Below are 16515 nucleotides of genomic sequence, written 5' to 3' on the forward strand. Positions count from 1 at the left end.
CTAAATGTGTTGCTCAGTGTTTACTTCTTGAATTGCAACTGTACATTTTCCATTAATAGCTTTCATCTTATTGCAAGCTTCTTCCTGTTGTTAAACTTGCAGTTCTTGTTACTATTTATCATATCCTTTATGATAAAAATAAGACGAGTTTATATTCATTTGAGTTCCTTCCATTTCTTTTCTCTTTCCTGAATTAATTTTCTCATTCTTTCTTCTCCTTGTTTAACTTCCTGTCTAATAATATTTCCAATATTTTGTTTCTCTGTATGTGTGTCCTTCTGTCCTCTCCTTTCCTCATAATTTTGGAACTCCTCAGCAAATGAATCCTTATATCCTCTGCCATTAATTGTACATTCCCCTATTCTTCTCTTTTCTGTCTCATACTTAGGTGCCATGCTAAAATAGTAATATAATTTTGCAGAGAGAATAATGTCCTGGTGAAGGAGCTAAGGCTGTTCAGCAATGCTGGAGAGGTTGATGGAGGCAGCAGCAGACAGAGGATGCTGCTCCCCATCGCATTTTCCCCACCCTACTAGGCTCTAACATTAATATATGAAGCTCTAAGTCCAGGTGCATAGCTAACTATTCAGCCATCCTCTTGTTTTCCTCCATTGTGATATTCAGCAGAGGGAACACTGGTGCATAGTAGTTCTGAAAATGGCTGTCTTTATTTGACCTAGTTGAATATGGCTTAGCAGTAACGAGATTCCAAGGGGATGGTCTGAAGACACATGAATCCAGCAAGCTTCCTGAAGCTAAGCAGAGGGTCTGGCATCACGGCACATGTCTGAATGAGAGACCGCCTGGGAACCCTTATTTATATCTCCTTGAGTTTCATTATGGAAGAAAGGCAGCAAGATAACTGAAAGAGACCAAATAAGATCCTCACTTCTAATACAGAATAGTTTGAAGCTGTTGTTGCTTGCTTTCTGGAGAGGTGCTGGTTTGATATGTTTGCTACTTCTCAAATTGCCCTGATGAGCCTCTTTACTCTCTCTTATTATTTCAAACCAGTTAATCATATTGTTTCTGAATATTATTCTAGTGGGACCTGTTGGCAATACTTTATTAATATATATTTTTCTTTACTTATTTGTTTTTAGCCAGTGAGACCTGCAATGATTTCCACCCAATGTTCTTCACACACGACAGGTCATTCGAAGAGTTCTTCTGTATTTGCATCCAGCTGTTGAATAAGACATGGAAGGAGATGAGAGCAACTTCTGAAGACTTCAACAAGGCAAGATTATTGGGAAGGGAGCATTCTGAAACATGTAGCCTCTCACTTTTCTTGGCTTATCCTTTATAGAATGCCATATGTGTCTCTGGGTTGGTTTTGAAGGTAATTCAGATATTTGGGGGAGAGTGAATGATTTACACTGGATCAACTGTGTTAATGGAAGTAGACTTCCCTGCCAGTCTCCTGAAAACACTACACAGAGAACCTGCTGATAGGGTGAGCCGTTAGGTTAGGGGAGAGATCTCCAAAATTTGGACAGAAGGACCTTCTACAAGCAGAACCCTTACTTTCACAGAAGGCAGTTTCTGGATCCAACCTTCTGTCATCTCAGAAGGTTGCATCATTTATTTGAAAAAAATTCCCATCAAAATCTTCCTGCACATGGAAAATGTACATTTTGGAAGGCTTCCAGCTTTCTCCCTGAGACAGTTCCTGAACATCTGCAAGGAGGTTGTGCAATAAGAATGCTTTCAAAAGAAATGTGATCCTCCATGACTTCAGACTCTGAGGTAGTGCAGTCCAATGAGAGACCGTACCATGTGTCTCCATAGTGGCTTTGAATTGGCTTTTAGTAAACAAAGAGCCACTGTACTCATAGGGCAAAGGCATCTTGGATAAGAACCTGAATTTCACCCCAATTCAATTTGGAGGAAACATGACAAAACATTGCTTGAGGGGAAACCAGAATTTATGTTGCTAATATTGCTTCTACAGTTCTAAATAATAGATGGGAAGTAGTGGAACAGCCATCTCTTTATGTAGCATTTTTCTTTTATTGCATCGGTTGCATGCTAATACATTAAAATTTTGAGCGTACAAAATTATATTTCAGTTTAAATGTTTGGAAGATTTCAGCAACTGAAATCTTCTGAAATGCACTAGGAGGTTTAGCACTGTTAGGTGAGCACTATTAGATTAGTTTGGAAAACTCAAATGAAGCGGTACCCTTTTGCTGTTCAAAAGTTAGTTAACGGTTGTGGTTTTGGCCCAAACCCTGTTGTTACTACTGGTCAGAGCTGGCTTCAGGGGTAGGTCTGGTTGGGCTCCTGCCAAGGGCTTACACCCCAGCAGGGGCCCACTGGCAAGAGCCCTCTGGAGTTGCCCCTCCTCTTCACCATTGCAATGTGGTTGTTCGCCTGCCTCTTGCTCTAACCCAGAAAATGGTGATGAGGAGGATGCCACTGCATACTTGCTCTCTGTCAAGCAAGCAAGTGGTAGCAATGATGAGAAAGAGGATAAGGAGAAATAGCACCTGGTGGCAATGATGGAGGGAGGGGGCCCATTGAGGCCCTCAAAATCCTGGAAACAACACTGCTGCTCATTATCAGTGGCAAATAGCATGTCGCTGGCTGATAACCATGGCTGCCAGCCAGAGCCATTTATGCTATTGTCTGCCTTCTGATCATTTGCTTTAAGCTTAGCATTGAAAAGGCAGTTAAATGAAGAATGAATGTAGAAACCTCTAGTGGGTTGCATGTCCTGAAGAATGTACAAGGCATTCATGTTGGTGTCACTATTGGGTAGCTATTTACGCTTAATATCTATGCATCTACTTTGCAAACTGGTAGACTTTGTGGGCTTGTCAATTCCTGGTTACAGAACTGGGGTTTTGCCAGCAAACAAAGGGAAGCTGTGCCATTTTCTCACACATTTTGGAGTTCCAGTATAGCCCGTAAAGTTTGTAGTATGCTGTCAGCATCAAGTTTTCTTGCTTACATTCTTGCAATCCTTAAGGTCAGTTTTTGGTTTCAGGAACCTTATTGCAACAACAGTATATTTAACTACCAATTCCACATATATTTTATTCCCATGAAGCGTGTGTGTGTGTGTGTGAGAGAGAGAGATGGGGGGGGGGGGGGGAGAGAGAGAGAGAGAGGGAGGGAGAGAGAGAGAGATAATCCCATATCAGATTTTATTGCAATTACAGTATATAGGATTTTAGCTCCTGGGACCCAAATATCTTCCTGAAAGCTACTAAGCCAGTTTTGGTCTTTAATCATAACTGAAGAAGGAAGAGCTCTTTCATTTAAATTTTCATTAATCAAACGAAATTGTATATTCTAATCTAGAGGTAGCAGGGGATTTTCAGCCTGCTTGAGCTTCTGTGCACATTTATGGCTTTCTCTGCTGGGAGGACAGTTGTAGTTCTTCAGTGGTTTGGCAGTCACCTTTCCCATTAATTCGACTTCTAAAATGTTTTGTTCCTAATACTGTAATTAATTGGAGATATTTGACTGAAGTGTGTCAAATTTCTCTAAAATTCCTCATGTAGTTTGATACACCTGATGTGTGATAAGAAATAACTAGAATGCATTTATTTATTTTTTGCTAAAAACCACTTAATTTGTAAAGAGACATTTTTATCTCCCTTTCATTAAATCTTGGCTGTGGCTATGACAGTAACAAGTTCTAGAAAGCGGCATGTAATTTTCCTTCTTCTTAAAGGTAGATTCTTACTGTAGCTTTGCTTTTGCTGTTCAAACTAGTAGCAGAGTGCATTAATTTAATTCTTTTGGACTCCTTCAGTTTTCCTGTGCCATACCTGGATGCTTGAATTATTCATACCCTGTAGGTATTCTAGGAGAATGAAAATTCAGTTGGTTCTCTAGGCACATAGAGGGCAATGGTTAAACTTTTTTTTAAAAAAAAGACCTTTTCCAGTTTTCATTTGGGAATTGAATGCTGACCTAAGGACTTATTTCCCATGCCACTTTTATAAAAGTGTTATGCATGTGAAGTTTTTAAACATAATAGGTCACATCCAGCAGCAAAGTGCTGCCTTTGTCTTTGCCTTAGCAAATGCTAGCTATGTTGCATAAGCATTGGTTTACACTAGTGCAACATCATTATCACTAGTGCAGAGGCGTGGTTGAATGTAACCTCTCTTCCCCATCCTTGGTAGAAGTAGTTGCACAGTTCATTGGCATGTGTGTAGACTCTTGTAGCTAAATAATCAGAAATAATCTTTCATGATTTGGGCTATGAGGTTATATCTGTTCTGGATCAGCTAATTTGAAAATGGTCACTGCACAATTGTTCAGCATTATATGACAGGAGAACACTTTGCTTGTTTGGCCTCAAGGAGTGAACTAGTTTTGCTAAGATGAAAATTCCTATATAGAATGAAGCAGTATTCTCTCCAACACTTTAAAAACAGAAAGGGTTAGGTGAAATTAGGCTTCCTTAAGACCAGCCCACTACAGCAGCAAAATGTTTTATACTTGGTTATTTTTCAAAAAGTATCTAATTTTTTTGTAAGCAGTTCTAATAATACATGATATATTTTAAAGCAACTTCCAAATTATTATGTAACTTCAGTGTTAAAAAAGTAATGTTACCACATACTGTCAAGAGGTATTAATTGAAACTGTCTCAAAAATAAGATGGCAGAAAGTACCATGGACAAATTGCTTTCTTTTACTGAGATATCCTTAACAGCCGATTGCAGGATATCCTGAGAAAGTAGGGAAGAAATGAAGGGTGGGTAAAAACTCATTATTTCCCGCCAAAATTCTTTTCCTTGCTATCACAACCTAATGCCAGGTACTGCCAAGTATACTGGCAGTTGTATTCTATCTGTAATGATGTGAATATTCCACAAACTTATTTTCACTATAGCCCTTGCTACCCGTAAGGATTATCCCAGGAAAATGGAGCTGCATTGAACTCATTGGGACTTACTCTTGAATAGACAAGCCTAAGGTTGTGCTGTGAAACTGTCAATTTAATTTTGCATGTGGGTAAAAACAAAGGGCTGTATCCAAACTAAGTTAGTTGCCCTGAGTTCCCACTGAAATCAATGGGACTTAGTCCTTACTAACTTTTCACATTGATCTCAATGGGACCTAAGTGTGACTTAGTCAAGGTCCAATCCAATCTTTCTGAAGCAAAAGGCTCTTTTATAATGGTATTTGCCACCTGCACTTTAAGAACGTCCATTAAAAATAATACTTTTTAGTCTGCTGCTTGGTTAATTTGGGGTACCATTTAAATATTTTTAATTACTTGATTAATCTAAATGATTAATTGAATTAATATTGCAGCCATTTTTTAAAAATCCCTTTTTAACAAAACTGTGGTTGCATAATGGTTGCCATCTATAACCCTTGCTTTGTGTCTTCAGTGTTTGTCCAATGTGTCTGCTTATTTGCTTTAATTATAGATGCTGTAAATGGAATGTGCTGTGCTTTTAAAATGTGTCTCTACTATACATCAATACTTAACCACACTCTGTACATTTAATGTTTTAAGCAGATATATCTTTCATATACACTGTTGTAATTAAAAGCCTAAGTGAATGTGTCTCTACTATACATCAATACTTAACCAGCCTGTGTACATTTACCATTTTAAACAGATCTATCTTTCATATACACTGTTATAATTAAAAGCCCAAGATATCTGAAAAGAGGTGTTTATTGTTTGCATCATGAATGGTTTGTCTTCCCTGACAAGATAACGAACGGAACACGCAAGGAGCCAGGACATAAAGATAAAAGATGTTCCTATTTTGCTTGATGAAGACTTGGGCATGCTGTTTGGCTGTCTTCCCCCAGTGGCTTCTCTTTGTAGCCATAGTTAGGGATGAATAATTGCTCAGAGTAAATGACTAATTGTCCAAAAGCTGGGTTTAAAAAATGAATAATGTCTTATGCTACTTCCTTGGAAGAACAATGTCCCATAGTATATCAGGATCAGCAATGAATGAGTGGTGTATTTCATATGCTAATTAAAAGTAGGGCTGTGAAGTACAGATGTTTAGGAGAAACAAAGTCTGCACCTCAGAGCAAAGTCAGTGGTGGATAAGGGAAGCAATACTGTTCCTTCACCTGGCTTTCAATGTTTGCAAATGTGAACTTTCTATAACTTTTTTTTAAAAAATCTTATTTGGAAGCTGCTATTCCCAGCTTCAAGAGCTTACAAGGCTTTTTGAAAGCAGCTGGTGTACCATACATGGTGAGTCCATGTTGTGTTCCTTGGACAGCAGAGTGTAAGTACAGAAGAATTATCTGGTGGCACTCTCCAGTTGCTCGTTGCTGAACACATTCACAACCTCCAAATACATTATTCAGAGACGGCTGCTGGTTTGTTCCCACAATCAGTTATCCTGGGATAATGCTCATATCTCTCTCTTCGGTATCGGGCCTCTTTTGCACATATATAATAAAAATAATAATATATTTATTTATTTATTTATTAACCGCCTATCCCTTTGGATCGAGGCGGGGAACAACATTAGAAAAGGAATCAATACATCTTAAAAATTCATGATTTAACATTGATCTGGATAGGCCTGCCGGAAAAGGCTAGTCTTTAAAGCTGCCTTAAAATCACACAGAGAGTTAATTTTACGAATCAAGCTAAAATGAGAAAAAGACAAGAAATGGCATAAAACTTGGGTGTTCTCTGATAAGTGATGATGTAAACAGAAGCAAGGCAGATGTTTGATATGCATAGGCGATTGCAGAGTTCTTTGTCGAAGTACAGGTGGCCTGTGAATGACCCAAGACAGTGAACATAGCTGAAAACCCTGCAATTTCTTGTATACATAAAACAGCATTTTCAGTTCAAACATTTTCAGATGGCAGCCACTGCAGGAGACTTCTAATTCTTGTTCCCTGCACTTTTTTGAGGATCTGGGATTTAGAGCACATTTTTCTGAGAATATGTCCACAAGGTAAATTATGTGGTGCTAAATCAAACGCATGGGAGATACTTCATCAAGGACATTGTGTACATTCCCGTTTGAAACAATTGGGAATGGATTAAGGATATGAAACTTCATGTCAATGGGGTAATTTTCCATTAGATTCTGGCCATAGTACTTTTCTTTTTCTGCTTCCTAAAGGGTGGATAAGTTTTCTTGGAAACATGGCCCAGTAATTCTTCCTGGATGGGAAAAATAAGTATCATAGGCCGTTTCTACATCTGCCTTTTTCCCCAGGATTGTCCTTGTGCATCCAAATAACACACAGGGGATCCCGGGAGCAGGCAGGGATGAACCCTCCATTTTCCTGGGATAACCCTTAGGTGTAGAAAGGACCTTAATCTGAGTCCTTCTCAGTCTTAACCCATGCCATATTTAGTTGAAGGATTCTCTGTGATCTCTCCACACTCAGTCCCACACCTCCACACACATATTTTTGCTGATTGGAATGGCAGCACAAGTGCCAAAGACCTATGGTTGGATAATATTGGTAGCATAATTCTTCACAATTTAGAAAGTTGAGCAGAAAAAAAGAAGTCAGCGCTCTTTTATACAGATTCTTCTAAAACTTAATTAAATAGAACTACACTTATTTGAAGCTTATTCAGTGATATAACTCGGGTTTGGCATTAAAGTCTTCTAATGAATGTAAACTGAGCATCAGTTGGAATATCACCATTTTTCAACACCATAAATTCCAAGTCTAAATTATGGTCATATTTATTTATTTATTTATTTATTACATTTTTATACCGCCCAATAGCCGAAGCTGTCTAGGCGGTTCACAGAGCATTTATTTAAACAACTGGTTTAGAAACACAAACCTTTGAGTTAGCCTGGTAGTTGAAGGATGCACTGTAACTCCAGAAATCACACATGGAATCCATTATCTAAAACAACCTTCTCCAATGTGGTGTTCTCCAGATGATTTGGATTACAACTCCTATCAGCCATGGCCAGCATGGGGCATAGTTGGGATGATGGGAATTGTCCAAAATATTTGGAAGGAACCAACTTGAGGAAGGCTGATCTAGAATATAAACTTCTCCCTTTTTCTCTGTTGTTGATGGTAAAAACTCTCAGTTCAGAGGTGTTAATAAATGTTATTGTTTCCTAGTGGGCTTTTTGCAAATTTGCAAAGCAGATGAATGTAATTGCTTCTCTGTTGACCTTCTAAAGCAAATCTGTTTTACCATAGAGTCAAGGGAAATGCTGAAATGTTATGTGCCTCTCTGTTGGTCATAGTAGAATTTCATTTGACAGTCATGAGTCTAACAAAGAGAGGTCCTGCAAAATAAAATAATTTTAGCCAGAGTAAATGTTGCCACTCCAGCTCTTGAACAATCTTAGTGCAAATTAAATTCCACATGATTAGCCTTCAATAGCATAGTTTTGCAAATGAATTATTCCTCCAAATATATTGTTCTATCAATTAGATATTATATGAATACAAGTCAAACATTTTCTTTGGTCATTCTAACTTATTTTACAGCAGTCTGCTACACAGTTTATGTAAAACGAGAAAGGTTTCTAATTGAAAAAAAGAGGATAACGCTATAGTGAAAACCTGTTAAGAGACAATAATTGGGTGCACTGAGGGTTATCAGGTCTACTTCATTAGAATCCATTTCTTTGAAAAGACTTTGGAGGTTTCTGCTGTGCTGTTTGGCATATTTTGCAGAGATTATATTAATTTAAGGAACATCTTGTATTTGTTTCATTTTCTGTTTTTCAGAACTCCCTTTTTAGTATGCTGGAAATGTAGCGAGTGGATTTTTGTTGGCTATTTATATATAAAAGCTATGCTTCATTTGTCAGGCTGGGTTTTTTTCAGTATTCGTATCTTTGGATCTGTTCACTTGTTAGTTTCCAGGGAAAGATCTCTGCCCAGTAAGAATCTCGGGTTCTGGTGTCTCCCTTTGACTCCCTATGGGGGAAGTCATCAATGGAGTGGCCTAGGCTGTGTTTATTTGAATGTAATATCTCCCTGACCAGTCTGTCCTGGGAAAGAATAGGGGGTTCAAGTAGGGGGTAGTCAAGAAGATGCTGCATTCAAATAAATAAATACTCTGATAAATACTCCCCACCACATTGTTGTGGTGGGGAGTGGTGTCCATATACCTAAGATTTGCTCCAGGTCATGGAAAGTAATGAGTAAATAGGCTCTTTGAATATATATATATATATATATATATATATATATATATATATATATATACACAGAGAGAGAGAGAGAGAGAGAGAGAGAGAATTTTGGAAGGTCTACCCTTAAGTAGGATTTTGTCTCAAGTTAATAATTAATTTCGCAATATGAAAAGGGAACTCAGGCACAGAGCAAATAGGGAACCTTACGTTACCATTGCACAGAACTTTACCTTGAGATGGAACAATAGATGGAATCCCTCTGGTTGAGTGGTTCCAGAGTACGGGAAATAGGGTCATTTCCTGTTCTGGATGGGGTTGTACTCCCTCTGAAAGATCAGTCTCATAGGTCCTGTGGGGAAGAAGGACCGAGGGGACAGGAGCAGGCCGAGGAAACATCGGGGCCTGCTCCTGTTGGGACTCTTCCCCCACCCCCACAGGGCAAACTGCCATCTTGGTCCTGTGGGGAAGAAGAAGGACCGAGGGGACAGGAGCAGGCTGAGGAAACATCGGGGCCTGCTCCTGTTGGTTCTCTTCCCCCACCCCCACAGGGCAAACTGCCATCTTGGTCCTGTGGGGAAGAAGAAGGACCGAGGGGACAGGAGCAGGCCGAGGAAACATCGGGGCCTGCTCCAGTTGGACTCCCCTCCTTCGGGAGCAGGACAATCCCATCAGCCCTTTCCCCAGTCCACTTAATTTCTCTCTCTCTTTACCTCTTCCCTCATGAACTCCTTTTTCTTGTGTGTCATGTCTTTATTAGACTGTAAGCCTGAGGGCAGGGACTGTCTTTTTTGCTAAGTGTAAGCCGCTCCGAGAGCCTTTTTTGGCTGAGGAGCGGGGTATAAATATGATAAATAAATAATAAATAAATAAATAAATAAATAAATAAATAAATAAATAATAGTTTGGGGGTACTCCTAGATCCATCATTGTCGCTGGATGCCCAAGTTGCTGTGGTGGCTCGCAGTACCTTTTACCAGCTTCGTCTGCTTCGCCAGCTGCAGTGGTACAGCTGTTCATAACCTCAAGACTATATTACTTCAATGAGCTCTATGTGGGGCTGACCTTAAGGCTCCTCTGGAAGCTGGAGCTAGTGCAGAACACTGTAACTCAGCTGTTGTCAGGAGCTGCCTCCTTTCAGCATATAACTCCTTTGCTGCCTATTGGCTACTGGGCCAGGTTTAAGGTTTTAATACTTGTGTACAAAGCCCTAAACAACTTGGGACTGGGATACCTGAGAGAGCACCTTCTCCCTTACTAACCTGCCCAATCGCTGAGGCCATTGGAGGGCATGCTCCTGGTGGTTACACATGGACCTATGGCCCAATTGGAATCCACCAGGAGAAGGGGCCCTTCTCTGTGGAACTCCCTGCCCCTGGAGGTCAGGCAGGTGCCAACACTAGGCTGCTTCCTGTTTTGAGAAAAACAACTCTATTTCGAGAAGCCTTCCCCAACTGACCAGCCACTTTTTTTTCCTGGTCCTTTATTTTAAATTGAACAATTTTAATTTGCTTTTTTAATCTTCTTTCTTTTTTACTGTTTATACCTATGTTCACCACTCTGGAATCTTTTTTAGATATTGAGTGGTGTACAACTATTGCAAATAAATAAATAATAAATAACATCTGTGCATTGCAAATAACCATATTTGGAATGTAGCCATGCCCTCCGACAGTTGGCATAGTGTTGTGATGCTTGTCATGATGCTTTTTGGTCAGTCCGGACTGAATGTGGATGCGGTGAAATCATCTCAAGGTTCCACACAAAGCCAAGAACCTGTTTCACATAGATATTTTCCAGTGGTGTCCTAAATTAGGATCAAGACCACTGCTTCACTACATCCACTTGCAATCCAGACTATTGCAAAATGAGCCCAAACATTGGTTATATATATTGACCCCTAGAGAGTACACCATAGACAATAAGTTTGCTGAAAATCACTAGAGGAACACATTGGTTATATACTGTTCAAACCAGCCATGTATATGAAAAGAATAGTTTAAGCAGGAGTTTTGGTTTGTCAGCAAGTGAAGTGATATAGTCTGGCTTGAGTTGTCGTTGCAACTTGAATAATTTAATGTATTGAAAGGGTCAGTCATTGTCTGCTTAAAGTGTTGACGGAGATCATATCGTCACACTGGGGAGGAGGCTGTTATTTTTTGTTTGTTTCATATGTTCATATTTTAGCTAAATTAGCAGTGCGTGGCATATGGCTTTTTGCTGCATGAATTCCTGCTGATGTAAATGTCAGTAAGCATATAACACCAGAGTTTCATTTTGCAAGTCACAATGCGTGGAATTCAGCTGGAAAGCTCCCTAGATTCAACCTCATTATAGTTGAATAGTAGAAGGGGTGAGGGAGGGGATAATGTTCCAGAGGTTTTGTTTCAATGGAAATAAGGTTATCACAATGAAGGATGCTGTTGACAATGAGATTTTTTTTATAGCTCCTCTTTGCCAAAGAACAATTGTTCCCAATGCTGCTGCTGTTTCACTTTAAGTAACTGCAGTCTAGATATTGTGGCCGCCCAAGCAAAGGAAAGGGATCCTTTTATCTCTGTTACCTTGAATAGACGTAATAGGTTGCTGCTGAAATGCAGCTTTTCACAGAATCGTAGAGCCGGAAAGGACCAAAGGGCCAAGGAGTTCAACTTCATGCCCAAGGCCAAATGGTCCATCTACCAACCTCCAAAAGGCTGTTTTTATCTTACCAGAGCAATGTGGTTATAACTCTCTCATGACTGGACCATTTAATGCCTTCTTGTTTTCAGGTGTTCAGAGGGACTGTGTCCTTGGATGTGTAATTTCACAACCACACAAACTTATTGTCATCATAGCTTTGTCCTCCTGGAACTAATGTGACTTCTGTGTAAATATCTGGAAGGAGAAAATAGTTCATAGAAAACTGGAATTCAAGGCATGTTCTGGCACATACAGTAGTTACTGGGATGCGATGGTGAAGCCAGGAAAAATGGCTTGTTTTGACACAGCGGGATATTGCATAAAAATTGACCAGGTAAAATGAACAAATGGAAGCACTTCACATCTTCTAAATGATCATCATGTTGTTTTTTTCTTTTTGTATTCTTTTGGGGGCTAACTGCAATTAAATCAAATGAAATTGTAGTATAATTAAAACAACAAGGTCAACTATAAAACCATCAGAGCACAACGATAAGAAAAAAGCAGGAAACTCTGTAATTTCTAAACCAGCAGCTAACGACACAAATGTCTGAGAAACAGAAACACTTTAGCTACTAAAAATACAGGTTGCATGGATTTGGCAGTCTAGCATATACTAGAATGGCAAACCCATGTTATCTAGAAAAGGGTGCTACTGACATATAGGAGCCAGAACGGATGCAAAGCACTTGTTGTCATAGCTGCCACCTATAAGCAGCTCTGCTTTATTTGTATTAGGTTGGTCCATCTTTATCCACCATCAGGTAGGCATTAAAAGACCATACTGCTACATCTTGGTCCACTCAAAAGAAGAAAGATGTGTTGTCACATCTTTCCTAAATTCCCTTTCCAACATTTCTGGACAATTACTCCTAGTGGTTTCATGTACTGTAGATGTTGAAAAGCATGAAGGTGAATATATCCCTGTGGGACTTTGTGGAGCAACTGCCAAGAAGTTAAACAGCAATAATCCAGCACCACCATTTGGAACAAGCAGGAGCAGAGCTACTGTTAAGCTGTGTTCCCCAATTCCTGCAGTTGATTCAGAAGGATACCAGGATCAATTGTATCAAGTAATTCTGAGAGGTCTAGGAAAATCAACATGGTCACGCTCCCCTCACCACTCTCCAAGAGGAGAGTGTTTGCCAGCATGACTAAAGCAATTTGGGGCCTGAATTCTCATCAGAAGCCAGATTGGAATGGATCTATAAAAGACCATATATAAAAGCAAAACACTCTGAGATCCAGCCATATTGATTTCCTCTTACTGATTTTGATTTATATGCTGGTTAACAAAAGCTGCTTTTATTGCTCTAGTTTCACCACTATATACTTCGTATATGTCTGGCAAAAGCAATATAACAGTAAGGAAACTCTTCCTTGAAGATGGATTGTGTTTGTCAGTTTCTGCAAGTTCTCTTTTAATTTTCTAAAAAAAAAAGGGGGGTGGGTGGGCATGTGTTTCTAAGATTGGCAGTGCTAAAAGATGATGATCTTAATGAGTTACTACTTGTGATGTCAGAGAAATCTGCAACAGATTCAAAGGAGTTTGGATTTCTGTGAATGCAACCTGCAGCTTCTGCACCAGATCTGCTTTTTCCAAGTCACGTTGATTTATTTATTTTTACTATTGGGGGAGATGTAAATCCCCATTTTTGCAAGTGCACACCTGCACTAAAGGGCAATTAGAATCAGGAATGAAATTCTTGTACATTCCTTAAAAAAAAATCCAGTTCCATCAACAAGCGGACAACAGAACAAACTATGCCTGACAATCCATGAAACACAGGTAGAACAGATTAAACAATATATGTACACTTCTAGCCACTTTTTGCTTTGTACATAATTTCAGAAATTAAGTACATTTCTTCTGGAAAGTTCAGAAGAAAAGTAATCTTTCCTGAAAAAGTTCAATGGGGCAAGTAGGTGCGAATGTTACATAGTTGACAGTCAGGTAGAAAGGAACGGCCTCTGTACATCTCTCTTGCAATCCTTTTACTGAGGTTTTGAAGGAAATAGAAGATAAGGAAAATATCATTCCATATCACTCATTGAGATATTCACAGAATAGGTAGCATCACTAGAATGTGAATGTTTGTGAGAGACACTCAGGAGATCAGTTCCTGGGAGACTTTCTAGATGAAGGGAAGCACTGAACAGATGTAATAGCCTTAGGAATCGTGAGCCGGAAAGTAGACAGAATTTGAGAATTGGACCCGGTGTGTGGGCTGAATCTGAAATAGGTTTCTTGGAGAAGGAAGTTCAGAGAGTGCTTTTCAACAGCTGGTCCTTCCTACTAGAAAGAACAGTGTCAACAGTCACTTGTAATTTTCTGAAGGATATACAGAAAAAAGTGGCAATAAAATTCTAACGGGGGGGGGTGAGACTAAGCTCTGCAAGTGGCATCAACTGTGCTAGCATCTTGAGGAAAGAAGAAATTGTTGGCCATCATTCTTAACACCTAAATAGCAGGTTTAAGGCAAAATATACGAACTCCTACATTGCTCCACCCTATAGCTGCCACGATATCCCCATGCCTTAAAGGGTTTGTGCAATCAATCACTTCCTCTAATTCTGATTTTCAGAAGAGAGTGCCATTGCTTAAGTCACCAAAAGGACACCATCCATGCACAAGAGTGGAAGTATCAGTAGATTCAGGAGCACTCAAAATTTGGGAGAGCACAAAACTCAAAATGTTGTTAGCAAAAAGGGCAGTAAAAACAGCAACCAAAAACAGAAAAGGGGAAACTGTGCATGTGTATGCTTGCTTGGGATGGGGAGAGGATGGAAGGAACAGCGAGTGAAATGGAGAGCAGGAGGCGGATTTGCAAAGTTACCTGCTCAGAGCATGAGCTACAATTTGACTGTTAATTGTCAAATAACTAAATAACTGTGCTGACTCTTGGCTATGCGTGCAGGGAGGGGGAGGGAGGAAGAGGAGGGAAAGCTTCAGCAGAACGGGTAGCAAGAGAAGGGAGAGGAAGAGGAGAGCTCTGAAAAGAGACATAGAGGAGATGAGCACAGAGGAGTAGGGGAAGAAAGGGGCTAGATCAAAGGGGAGAAAAAAAGGAAATGGGAGTGGAAGCAAGAATTAGAATATCAGGTCTGGAAGGAGACTCAGACCGGAGTGGCTGTGTGGGGTCCACTGGGGACACAGCACCTTTGGCACAACCTTCCTTTTTCTTGTCTTTGGCAGTCATGCACAACCTAAACAGCCAAGTCTGCAGTCTTCCTTGCAGCGTCCCCTATACCCTGTATCTAGCTTGGGATGATGTCTGTCTGCCATCTATCTTCCTGGCAGACTTCTGGGGTTGAGAAATAACAGTTCAGGACCAGAAGCAGCCCAAGTCCCCTTTCTCGTTCCACCTTCTAGAGCATGCCCAAGCAGCCTGAGCTCCTCCTTCCCTCAGCCCCCTCTGTTGCCCTCACCACCTAAAATCCTCCCTCACCAGCCCCTCGCCTGTCACCTCAGCCTACCATCGCCCTACATTATATCTGAACTAGGAGGCAGCTGTATGGTGGAGCTAGTTTCCAGCCCAGGGAAATTCTCCTGCCTGCCTTCCCGGGCTTCCCACAGTTCCTGCTTCAGGTTCTTCACAGCTTATAGTATCCTGAAGGAGGAGAAGGTTGGCCAGTCGAACTTTGAACAGGAGCACTCCTTTTAGAGGTGATGATCTGCAGCAATGTTATCTTAGAGAACCCACTTCTTCCTTTTATTTCTGATGCTCAGGCTGTGAGTGCTTATGCAGCTAAAACGGCACTGCCTACACAGAAGAGGGAGATGTTGGCAGACTCAAAGAAGCCCCAAGGTTTGCAGTACAAAACATTTTTAGGGGGAAAAACCCTAAGGGGAAGGAAATCCCCCAATGAAGACTGAGCACACTAGCAGCCACAGAATGCTAACTGATTGTTGCAGGGAGTGGAGACAGAAAACTGGGTGGAAGTCACAAACATCTTATAACAATCAGTTCGAATGGAAACAGGAGACGGAGCTGGTTTCTCAGCAGAGCTGATAAGAGAAATCCTGCAGTCCCATCCCTCCCTCTGTTGCAGCCTAATGGAATGGCTGCTGCTAGATAAATGTTTCTGCTTGTCAGTGTTGGGGTCTCAGGCTTGGACCACAGGCAGGATTGGGTGAGTGAGACCAGAGGGCAGCCCTGCAGATGCTGTTGGAATATGGGTGGAAGTTACAAATTTCTTATAACTATCAGCTTGGATGGAAACAGTTCAGAGTCTTGAGGAATAATGGTTGAGCCTGATGGCCCACGCAGCTGTGTCTTTAGACAAGTGGCCTAAAAAATCTTGAATTCCGAGAATTTTAGAACCGGAAAATCTTAATAATTAGTCAGTTGCGAATGTTCCATTCCTGGGCAAGGTCCTTGAGCAAGTGGTTGCAAACCATCTCCAGACACTCTTGGATGAGACCAATTCTCTGGATCCATTTCAAGTCAGGTTTTGGCATGGAAATAGCCTTGGTTGCCTCTATGATGACCTACGTCGGAAGAAAGACAAGGGGGAATGTGACCTTGTTGGTTCTTCTATATCTCTCAGAGGCTTTCGATACCATCGACCATAGTATCCTTCTGAGTTGGGAGTGGGAGGTACTGCACTGCAGTGGTTTCACTCCTACTTGGAGGGGTGGCTTCAGAAGGCGGTGCTTCGGGATCATTACTCAGCCTTATGAATTCTCCAGTATGGGGTTCTGCAGGAGTCAGTTTTGTCCCCGGTACTGTTCAACTACATG

The 16515-nt window shown here is 40.6% G+C and overlaps 1 protein-coding gene across 3 annotated transcripts in view; it reads left to right on the forward strand.

The window, feature by feature from the left end:
• ELMO1 (engulfment and cell motility 1) overlaps nt 1-16515 on the forward strand; it is a 361047-nt gene that overhangs the window by 256642 nt on the left and 87890 nt on the right. For 2 of the 3 annotated variants that reach the window (XM_063129690.1, XM_063129691.1), the window contains one exon: nt 1104-1240. In XM_063129690.1, the coding sequence (XP_062985760.1) occupies nt 1104-1240 (137 nt within the window). Of the gene's footprint in view, nt 1-811; nt 938-1103; nt 1241-16515 lie in introns of those variants that run through there. The other variant, XM_063129692.1, reaches the window with a different exon arrangement.

The sequence above is a fragment of the Elgaria multicarinata genome, chromosome 1 (genome assembly GCF_023053635.1).
Source record: "Elgaria multicarinata webbii isolate HBS135686 ecotype San Diego chromosome 1, rElgMul1.1.pri, whole genome shotgun sequence".
NCBI lineage: Eukaryota > Metazoa > Chordata > Lepidosauria > Squamata > Anguidae > Elgaria > Elgaria multicarinata.